This window comes from Protopterus annectens, chromosome 6.part0 (assembly GCF_019279795.1).
Source record: "Protopterus annectens isolate FY-2018-M chromosome 6.part0, PAN1.0, whole genome shotgun sequence".
Classification (NCBI taxonomy): domain Eukaryota; kingdom Metazoa; phylum Chordata; order Ceratodontiformes; family Protopteridae; genus Protopterus; species Protopterus annectens.
The window spans coordinates 70,162,637-70,174,786 of NC_056737.1; the positions used below are offsets into that span (position 1 = coordinate 70,162,637).

The 12,150-nt window shown below is 40.3% G+C and overlaps 1 protein-coding gene across 1 annotated transcript in view; it reads left to right on the forward strand.

Moving 5' to 3' along the window:
- Positions 1 to 246: 246 nt before the first annotated feature.
- The window catches only part of LOC122803768 (1-phosphatidylinositol 4,5-bisphosphate phosphodiesterase beta-2-like), an 805,974-nt gene continuing 794,070 nt past the window's right edge, over positions 247 to 12,150 (forward strand). Inside the window, exons 1-2 of the mRNA XM_044073456.1 lie at positions 247 to 1,396; positions 5,185 to 5,331. Coding sequence (XP_043929391.1) covers positions 247 to 1,396; positions 5,185 to 5,331 — 1,297 coding nt within the window. The remainder of the gene's footprint in view (positions 1,397 to 5,184; positions 5,332 to 12,150) is intronic.

Here is a 12,150-nt window from a genome sequence, read left to right on the forward strand (position 1 = left end):
ATTGTAATAAATAAAAAAGTGAGAGATCCAAAAACAGGACAGCATAATTAGAGCAAGATAGGCTGCAAAGAGCAAGTGAGAGAGAGAGACAAAGAGAGAGAGAGATACATGGATAACAACCAAAGCTTACAGTACAACAGTTTGCCTAAGATAGTTCTGGGATATGAGAGGATGTTTAGTTTACAAGAGAGTGAGACTTCAGGGGAGAATATGGGAGATGGAGATGTCAGCAGATAGGCTGGTCATATGGGAGCTAGAGATAGCAGTATCCGGCTTGGTGATGTGGGAGCTAGAGATAGCAGTATCCGGCCTGGTGATGTGGGAGCTAGAGATAGCAGTATCCGGCCTGGTGATGTGGGAGCTAGAGATAGCAGTATCCGGCCTGGTGATGTGGGAGCTAGAGATAGCAGTATCCGGCCTGGTGATGTGGGAGCTAGAGATAGCAGTATCCGGCCTGGTGATGTGGGAGCTAGAAATAGCAGTATCCGGCCTGGTGATGTGGGAGTTAGAGATAGCAGTATCCGGCCTGGTGATGTGGGAGCTAGAGATAACAGTATCCGGCCTGGTGATGTGGGAGCTAGAGATAGCAGTATCCGGCCTGGTGATGTGGGAGCTAGAGATAGCAGTATCCGGCCTGGTGATGTGGGAGCTAGAGATAGCAGTATCCGGCCTGGTGATGTGGGAGCTAGAGATAGCAGTATCTGGCCTGGAGATGTGGGAGCTAGAGATAGCAGTATCTGGCCTGGTGATGTGGGAGCTAGAGATAGCAGTATCCGGCCTGGTGATGTGGGAGCTAGAGATAGCAGTATCTGGCCTGGTGATGTGGGAGCTAGAGATAGCAGTATCTGGCCTGGTGATGTGGGAGCTAGAGATAGCAGTATCCGGCCTGGTGATGTGGGAGCTAGAGATAGCAGTATCCAGCCTGGTGATGTGGGAGCTAGAGATAGCAGTATCCGGCCTGGTGATGTGGGAGCTAGAGATAGCAGTATCTGGCCTGGTGATGTGGGAGCTAGAGATAGCAGTATCCGGCCTGGTGATGTGGAAGCTAGAGATAGCAGTATCCGGCCTGGTGATGTGGGAGCTAGAGATAGCAGTATCTGGCCTGGTGATGTGGGAGCTAGAGATAGCAGTATCCGGCCTGGTGATGTGGGAGCTAGAGATAGCAGTATCCGGCCTGGTGATGTGGGAGTTAGAGATAGCAGTATCCGGCCTGGTGATGTGGGAGCTAGAGATAGCAGTATCCGGCCTGGTGATGTGGGAGTTAGAGATAGCAGTATCCGGCCTGGTGATGTGGGAGACAGAGATGACAGTAGATTAGCTAGTCAGCTGAGAAATTGGAGAATGAAACTGGAGAAGGAGCTCCAGGATGTCAGGAGACAAAATGAGTTGGGAAAAGGTAGGATGGAGAAAGGCAGAGGACAGCAAGATAATGATGGATATTGTCAGAGTAGTATAGGGAAAGGAGAAAGCGGGACATCCAGCAGTAAGAGACAGTATAATGGCAAGGAACTGAAGATGAAACAACAGGTGCAAACAGTAATGACAGATGATGAATAAGGGACAGGATCAGAGGTGTCCATACAGAAACCGATACCACAAGGAAAGGAAGGCAATGGGCATACAAACGTATTCAGCCAAATTATAGGCAAAGAGGCTGAAGGGAGGAAACAGCGGAGAACAACTGTAAGAAAAAATGAGCAGGGATTACAACGTGGCCTGGTATGGCACAAGCAACTGGTGGATACACTGAGGAGGGCTATGAGGGGTGTAACTAAAGGAGGAAAGATTGAACACAGGGAAGCTAATCAAATGGAAAAAGAAATATAACGGCTTGGACACAGTATGGAAACAGCAAAGAAGGTTTTGGTGATTTCAGCATTTTGGTAAGAGATATAGGGAGGCCAGATTACAGTGAAGCCAATCTAGTGGCTTAGAATTAGTAAGATAAGTAAGGAGATGATTAAAGTTGCCTCTAGGGAGGATGATAGGCTACATTTTGTGGTGCAAGCAAACACCGATGACTTGATAGAGAAGAAATACAAGATAGAAGCAAGAATGGCCAGGGAAACAATTGAAAAGGGACAGAACACAGGGCTGGAGATCTCATCCTCAGAAGCCAGTGTGCTGTGGAAGGAAAGGATTAGGAAATATGATGGCTGGATGCAGAAGTGAACAAAAGACAAGGGCTTAAGACTGGTTTGAGGATGTAGGAAACCAACAAGCTCCACCTTAGCCCAGATGGCCAGTAGTACTCAGAGCTGGCTTGGAACGGTACATCTTAATGATCACACTGCTACACTAAGATGGAATGGGGGGCCTCACAGAAGCAGAAGAAAGTATAGTTAGGCAATAAATACAGGAAATAAATACTCAGAACAAAACAGAGCAGCAACCAAGGATGACTCAAAGCATATCTGTTAGAATCACTACACTAGGCAGGAAGGCAGAAAAAAAAAACAACTAACATGAACATGGATTTGTGACAAGAAGGAACTTTCAGTTAAAGGAGGATCAGTTTTGTGACTGGTTACAGGAGAATTTGACAGCAGAATGCCAGTAGATGTAGTTTCTCTGGAATTTACCAAATCTTAGTCTTAATTTTGCATATAGGAGTACAAGTAAAACTGGAAAATCTATAGTTGTTACTGCTCAATGTTAAGAGTCTAAACAAGCAACTCTGCTCCCTACAATCTCTCCTCATTCTAGAGAATGCTGATATCTGTGCAGTCACTGAGACATGGTTTAAAGGTGTGGAGAGCACGCTGGCAGTGCAGGGCTATAGTGCCTTCCACACATTTAGATCAACTACTACATAGGCAGGGACTAATGGCGGAGTTGTCTCAATTTACACCAAAAAATAGGTATACCTCAAGGCTGGTCAAACAGGACCATGCACTTGAGCTTCTCCACATTAAAATCTCTTTAGACAAAATTCCATACCACTTCCTTGCAAGCTATAGGTCCTCCTCTATGACCTAGAAAACTCATAACATGTACTTAAACTTACTGGAAACACTCATCATCCAACCCAATATATGTATGGGTAACTAATTACCCAACTATTAACTGGGAATCATATGACACCAAACGTGCAGGCGCACAGATTACTGGATTTTGGAAACAAACATTTTGGAGCAGATTATCAATATAACAACCAGGAGTGTAACCCTACTGGAACTGGTCCTCATTAATATGGCAAAGTGCAGCACCCCCCCCCCAGTATAATGTCATCTCTGGTAAGGTCAGACCACAAAACAGTCTCTTTTGAAGGAAAAAAAGTCCAGAACCCCAGCTAACCCTGTATTGTACAGAAACTACTCTAAGCTAAATTCCTGCCATTAAGTGATAACCTAGCAAAAAATCAAACCCCCAACCCATGAGGACTTTGCTGCTTACAGGCATGTTAATAGCTGAACAGAGGCAGCTGTACCCTCCAGGAATAAGTGAAGAATTAACTCAAAAAAAAAAAAAAAAAAAAAAAAAAAAGGCATTCTAGTGGAATCACAACATCAATAGTTTGTCTAATAGAAGGAAGAAAATCATGGCAAAAATTAGGAGGTGCAGCACCCAGCAGGATAAAGATGCTCTCATCAAACTAAACAAACAATTTGGAGGACAAATAAAGTCTACTAAAGCCTAATTTGAGATAAATTTGGCCTCTCAGACTGAGAATAACTACAAGACATTCTTTAGCTATGTCCACAACCTCAGTGGCAATACACAATTCTGTGCAGAGCTTGTTGTAAATGGAGCCACTTATACTGAGGCAGAAGATATAGCAAACCTACTCTCAAGCAAATTCAGCTCCAACTTTAGCGCTCTCTCCCCCTCGGCCTCCCATCAAAAAATACTGTAAATTATAACTCCCAGTACTTTCACTAGGACCAGGTCCTTAATGCTTTCTTTAAGGTGAAGAGCACTGTACTAATAGGCCCTAGACAATATCCCAGGATGTCACCTAAACAGCATGAAACATGACCAATCAGATCCTCTGTAATCACTAGTTAACCATAGCCTCCAAACAAGCTTTGTGCCTCATGAAAGGAGAGCAGCAACTGACATCCCTCTGCACAAATGCAGGTCATCTACAGTCCCTGGAAATGACAGACCCATAAGTCTCACTAGTCAGTGGTTTATCGGATGGTGAATCTGCCTTGATTAGTGGCATATGGTTATATGGGTCTATATCATGTCATTGAACTTTTAAAAGTTCGAACGTCAAATGGTCGACACCATATGATTGAACTTTTAAAAGTTCAAATGTTTCAACAGAGATCTCTGTATAGTGCGGAATGGGAATATTTCCCTTTCTGCACTGTAGTGCGATCTCGGAGTTGGTATATTTAAAGAGTGGTGGGTGTGGGGGCTTGCCCCCCTGCTTAAACCATTCAGGTAGGTTTTTCTTTGGTTTATTTTTTTTATTATATTTTCAAACTTTTAAAAGTTCGATCATATGGTGTCGACCATATGACGTTAGAACTTTTAAAAGTTCGATTATGTAATGTAGACGCAGGTATACAGTATCTGTGGTTCAGACAGTTTTGCTAAAATCCTCTGCTGGTGCTGTAAGGAAAGTGGAAAAGCAGATTCAGTAGTGGTGACTCAGAAAATGTTTATTCTTCAGTGATGTGGTGAATTGTGAGTTTTACATGCACCTTACTTGTAAGCCATCAGTCAATTTTATCAGTCAAGAGTATCCACGAAATGGGGAAAGTGGTTTTGTTAGACACAAACACTGTGATTAGGTCAGATTACATGCTCAGAGTTATATGGTAAGTAAATTGAGATTAAAAGTCAAACTGAGCCCAACAAGCTGAATGCTAGCATCAGTTCATAGCCTTAACCCATTTTGCTAGACTTCAGAAATTGAAACAGAATGCCCAAGTTGTACAGTTGCTAGATTTAAGGGGTACTGCCTGTTTGAAGGGTAATGTAGATCATTTCCAGTAAAATAAAGCTGTTACATATTAGTAAGACCTGTTGTTTTATCTTTGATATTCTAGACATATACATAATTGTTTACAGGGATTTTAGAAACATTTTATAGGCTTTGTAATGCATGATAAACTACTCTGATTCTAGTTCTACAGCTGCATTTTTCTGATACTGAAAATTTTTGTTTGAACCTGACGTGTTTACACTTTTAATGTTTCAGTATATATATTTTTTTTGTTGGCTATTTAGGCCAGCTGTCACCAGAAGGAATGATCTGGTTTCTTTGTGGTTCAGAAAACAGTATTGTGGCTCCAGAAAAGCTTTTAGTAACACAAGACATGACCCAGCCTCTGCCACACTACTTTGTTAATTCATCACACAATACCTACCTCACTGGTAAGTACACAATGTCTGTAGTGCACGATAAGGTATGGCATCAACAGTCACATGACAAGACTAGATTCGCTTATGAATGTATAAGTCACCTGCATCTATATTTATGCAGGTGAGATTATTGATATGTAAGCACAATTATAATGCAGGAAACTATCAACAATTTTGCCATGACAGTTTAATAGACAGCATGAATTACAGTATTCAAAAACAGCTTGACTTACAGTGTTCTAGGGCAGTATGTTTTACAGAATTCTAGAATTGCATGTGTTACAGTAATCTAGAATGGGCTTACAGTGTTCTATGGCAGCATGACTCACAAGTTCTTAGACAACTTTACTTACAGTATTCTAGGACTTAATGTGTTCTAAAACTCCATGACTTGCAGCATTCTAGGACAGCATGTCTTACTGTTCTAGGACCATGTGACTTAATGTATTCTAAAACTCTGTGATTTGCAGTATTCTAGGGCAGCATGTCTTACATTGACACAGTAGTCAAGGACTTGAGGACACACATATAAGTAATCTAGCATTTGACCATCACCTATCTACAGTAGTGAGGAAATCATTCTATATTGTGCAATTTTTAAACAAAGGTATGTCATCTAGATCCAAGGAAGAAATGATTCCACTATATTCGGATTCATTAAACTTATCATTGAGTAAAATGCCTCCTTTGGTATGTACCTAATGAGGCATATCCAACAACTGGAATGTCCAGAGAGCTTCCTCATTAAAAGAATACATGTCCTATGCAGACTGCCTCAAGGCCCTATCTCTGTATTCTGTCTCCTGCAGGCTGTTGAGGGGAAACCTATGTCTGGCATACAAGGCATTGTCAGACTTCCTGCATATCCACAAAACAAACAGCACCAGAATTACCCATTCTAAAGACAACTTTGCCTGTGATATAAATAGGACCTGCTTGTATCCCAGAGACTACCCCTTTCCATGTGAAGCAGAGTTCCTCCCTAACCAAATTCAACCGTAACTTAGACAATCAGATGGGGAACAGGAAATTCATCCCTGGTTTGGCAGCTACATGTCTACAGTCTAATGGACACAGGCAACCTACAAATGTTTCATCTCCCAAGCCTCTGCTTACATTTATCAAGGGTAACAAATTCTCAGACATTTGGGATGCATGGCGAGGCTTAAAAAGGACCTTGTGGTCATTAAGATATAAAATATATACAGTTATTTCCATAACTAGTATTGCAATGTGAAAGTTGACCAAAAATGTGTATTTTCAACTTCATCATCTGAATGTGAATCTGATATGGTGATATGAATTTTGTAGACATGCTGTATTACAGTCATATCATTTCTTTGTTGTGTTCATCATAGTGTATTGTAATAATATGTCAGAAAAATTATAAGTGTATTAATTGGTAGATATAGGATGGTCAAAGGAGTATAACTGTTGTTCGTTTAAAATTCAAAACTACTTAAAATGATTTCAGAGTCTTAATGTAACTTTTTCATCATAAAGAAAATTGATTAGGCAGTTACTAAAATATGAAAGTTAGTTGTGTATTTATATTTTATGTATTTCTTTACTTCTACTAAAACTCATAGTAACCTGGTAGGGGTACTAAAGTAAGTAACATAGCTGAAGTACTTTTCTGGTCCTTTCAATCACTGTACAGCATAAGTTCTTGGAATAAGTTTTTTATCTATCTTGTTTGTTAACAAGGTTAGTCCCACTAGGCTAGTTGCTTCTTTTCAGGAGAGACCAGAGGTAGTATTTATACTACTGGTAAAATTTGATTAGGTCATCAGGGGAATTTCCACTTCTCTGATAGGTGCCATGGGATCTTTTACATCCACCTAAACTGACACTAACTCAAGTAGATAGGACCTTGGTTTAACATCTTATCTGAAGGGCAACATACTCAGGAGTGCAACTCTCTGCTCATGCTGTACTGCAGTGTCAGCAATCAATCTACCTGGCTTGGGAATAGAACCAACAACCTTCTGTTCCAAAGGTCAGTGTGCTAGTGTTGCGCCAGATATATACCTAAATCATGGTGCACTGCTGGTTTTCTTTTTGGAGATTGTGGTTTATTGAGTAAGTGTTTTTATTCCATGTCTCAGTGTTCAAGTTTATTTAGGTGTTTTTTAACAAAACACTGTTGTTGTTGTGTCTTTCGGCTTTTCCTGGTTAGGGGTCGCCACAGCGGAACTCCGGTCCACTAATGATTGGCAGTAGATTTTTACATGCCGAGTTGCCAGCTCTGACGCACAACCTTCAATGAAGGTATGCCCATTCACGCATGTCTCCACGCAGAAGACGTTCTGGCTGAGAATCAAACCAGACAGCGTCTTACTAAGAAATAAAAGAGGCCATAATAACTAAGGCAAAAGCAATATAAGATCAACATAAGATCAATTCACACTAGTGAAGGCTAGTTCAAATTAGTATGTTTTTATAGCTTGTCAGTAATCGGTCAATGAATAACATTCTCAGAGCCATCAATGTGGCATGTTCCAGATAAATGGCTTAAAACCGGAACTTTAACACTGACCCATGTAACTGCTAGCAGCTCCTCAGAGGCTGATTGTAATACCTTCACAGGGCAGGGCATTAGGACACTGAGAAATCTGACTGTGGAATTTTATGATTAATCCTGGAGATGTAGCTCAGGGTTTGCCTCCTGCCTATCTTCACTCAAGTGCGCTATCCATAATCCTAACCCTAGCCCCTAAACCCAAACCTACACTATGAACAACTCTTTAACTAACAGCATCACTAAAAGAAGACATAAAACTGTCAAAGATACAGCTACCAGATCATAAAATAAAAGCTATCCCATTTACTCCCCCTTACTCAAAATGTAACTTATGAACACTAGTACGTACACACTAACTGCTATACAGTGATAGGGCACATCTTCATAGGTAAGGGAGAGAATGCCCCTGGTCTCAGTGCATGGAGCTATGGTGTTCCAATCAAAGGTTTCACTGTCAAGCCTATACTTATGAACACTAGTATGTACATGTTAACTGCTATAAAGCGACAGGGCACATCTTCGTAGCACCATCACTTCTGCCAAGCATTTGTTTTCCTGCACTTTAATTCAACTATATTATGTGTTTTTTCTTTCGGCTTTTCCAGGTTAGGGGTTGCCACAGCAGAACTCCGGTCCACTAATGATTGGCAGTAGATTTTCACGGTGCTGAGGTGCCAGCTCAGCACCCAACCTTCAACGAAGGCACACCCATTCACATGTCTTTTGAACGCTACTTGACCACGGGGAGGACATGCAGACTCCACACAGAAGGCGGTCCAGCCGAGAATTTAACTGGAGAACCTCTTGCTGTGAGGCGACAATACTAACGCTGCACCACTGCGGCTTCAATTCAATTATATTATATTCACATAAATGGCCATTCATTCACTTGTATGTGAAGTCACTCTTTTTCACACACTCAAACTTTTCTGCCAAATGAGTATTCAACCCTTTTGATTATGAATTATACCTATATATGTATGTATACATACACACACACACACATTATATATATATATATATATATATATATGTGTGTGTGTGTATGTGTGTGTATACATATATTGAATATATATATATATATATATATATATATGTGTGTGTGTGTATATACATATATATATATATATATATATATATATATATATATATATATGTATGTGTGTGTGTGTGTATATATATATGTTGAATGCGGAAATGTCGAATCCATCATCGTGGTGTCGCGTTTGTGACGTGGTGCAGTTTGTGGATTTATCTGGGGTTTCAGGTAAGTGGTGTTTGTGTAAGGGTATTGGGTAGGGAATTTAGTGTATGCGAGTGTGTGTAGTGGTGTTTTTTGTGTGTTTGTGTGTTTAGTGCAATCTTGGAGTTAGAATATATAAGTAGGGGTGGTTTGGGGGTGCAGGGGGGCTTGTCCCCCTGCTTATAGGTAGGGTATGTGTGTTTGTGTGTTATGTTGTGTTTTTGTGTATTGTTATGTTTATTTTAATGTAGTTAGGTAGGTGTATGTGTGTGTGCTTATGTGCTGGTTTGTGTGTGTGTGAATGGTCGTGATTGTGCTATTCACAGTTTTGGGTTTTCGGGTATCTGGGTTTTCCACTATTCAGTCTCAAAATACTGAAATTCGACATTTCATTATTTTGAGATTGTCTAGTGAATCCATATATGTGTATATGTGTGTGTGTGTGTGTGTGTGTGTGTGTGTGTGTGTGTGTGCACAATATATATTTCAAATGTAATTTTCGCAAATATAACCTAAAATCACGTAAGATATAGGTGATATCAGCTGTTTGAGCTGGAATATATGTAAACCCTTTTTTTAAAACACTAAGATGGCTTTCTTCAAAAACAAAACTAAAAATAGAACAGTCTATATTAAAATTCATCTCCAACAGCCCATGGTCCAACTCCTTCCTCTCCCTCTTCCTGGTACCTTTGCTGTAAGGAAAATGTGTAGATTAACCTTCAGCTGTGGTCTAGACATCCTTCTCTGTTAATTGTCTGAGAAGTGATATATTTCATTTTTATGTTTTGTCCTGAAAAGCTTTACACCTCACGCACATATGTATTGTTTGACAGGTTGTCCTGTCCCACAGCCCATCTAGTGGAATCCAAAACTGACAGCTTTGTGCTGGGGGGGGGGGGGGTAATATAAAATGCTGTATTAATAAAGGGAAGAATATGTGTAAATACTGTTGTGTATAGTTTGTAAGTGATTTGTATTCGGATGAGTTACTAATTGTGTCAGCCCGAATTTATCTAGGTTACTGTAAGATTATTGTTTAATAGAACCAGATATTGGAAGGAACTCATGTTTAAAATGGGTGGACTAACCCACATCTTCAGGAAGCTAGATATTCATGGTGAGGATTAACACTTTCAGCAAGCAAGGGCTATAATAGATGTCTTGTGATGAGGGACAACATTGTGTTTAAGCAAGGACCATAACTGGTGTTCATGGACCTTGACACAGAAAGTCCAATCAGAGCTATGTGGATTGGACTAAGGTTTATCTCAGAAGGTGTGTGTGTGTGTGTGTGTGTGTGTGTGTGTGTGTGTGTGTGTGTGTGTGTGTGTGTGTGTGTGTGTGTGTGTGTGTGTACACACATACTGCAGAAATCATCTCTGTGAGGCAGATAAAAAAAAACATTCACCTATAATGAAGGCAAGTAGCAGCAATTCTTCATTTTATGCACTATATATACATGTCTATGTCATATTTGCAGAGAATCAATTCCATTTTCCTTTGGTGTAGATCAGAGTGCAAAGGGTGTGTGTTTGTATCTTTAAGAAGCATGCAAGGCTGTACGTGCACGTATATAACCCGCACACATGCACGACTTTAGTGCCATTTTGAAAGAGCAGCTATGGAGTAAACATGCATGATCATAGTCATTAATTGTATATAAGTTACTTGAGTTACAGTTAATAGTCAACAATAGTAATGTTGTTGTTGTTGTGTCTTTCGGCTTTTCCCGGTTAGGGGTCGCCACAGCGGAACTCCGGTCCGCTAATGATTGGCAGTAGAGTTTTACGTGCTGGCTTGCCATGCCTAACGCACAACCTTCAACGAAGGAACACCCGTTCATGCATGCCACCACACAGAAGACGCTCTAACTGAGAATCGAATGGGCAACGTCTAACTGTGAGGCGACAATGCTACCGCAGCACCACCACCGCAGTCTTTGTATATAATAAAGCTGCTTGAACAGAACCCATGAAAATTCTTTTATTTGTGTCTTTAACATGAAAGCGACACTTTGGGGGGTATAATTCGAGAAGTTATGCTGCTGTATTACTGCTGACAGTAGTCTGACAGATATTACTGCATACATTGCTAAATACCATCTGTGGTTGTGCTTCTCTACATGACCAGCCCCTGGTTACAGTTCTGTTGTGTTCCTACTGGTTAATCATTTATATCTCACATTGCAACCCTTCTGAATGCCTGTGCAGTAACACCCTTCCCCCAATGTGTCACTGCTGCAGACTGGAAACGCTCCCTGCACTGAGAATGGATAACCCATTGTCAGCTGCTGAGATTCAGTCTTCCCTGTCTGATTCCTAATGACCTGAGTCACTTACAGATGAAACGAGATCACACTTGGAACTTTATGTCAAAGATGAAGTATCAATTAGTCTGAGATTTTTTGAAGGTAAGCATGCAGTTTAATCTTAGCAGTAAGAACAGAAAATCGTGAGCAGTGCAGCTTCATATGTATCATACATCAGCAGCTCCATCAGTATGATGACAAGCACTGACAAATACTCCAAATCTATATTGTTTTTCAGGAATGACAGATGAAAGTCAAATAGAGACTTTGAAGATAATATAATAGAATCTTTATCACAAATTCCTCAAAAACAAGAATTATTTGGCAACATAATCTTTGAAAGCATTTTCTTTACTGGAGATAGAAGACCAAATCGAGGGGCTTACAAGTGGGGAAGCATGTAGCATTTATGGTCTTCCTGCAGAATCTGGCATTTGCCATGGAAGACTTAGGCTACAAGCTTTTAAAAATCTGATTCCTGTAGTCCAGAGCTTAATTCCATCAGCCTTTGCTTACTGTGTGATTTTGACCAAGTCACTTAACTAGACAATGATTCTGGGTCTCCCCATGAAAGAAGTATTTATATCCAGTGGTATTATCAGGGTAACAAATAAAATAAAAAAGTATTTATTCCTTTGGAAGATAAATATTTATTGAAAATGTACCTTATATATATTTTTATCTCAGCCTGACTGTATTTTCCATCATGTTGGAATTTGATTTTTAACTGCTATGATTTCTAACCCAAACAAA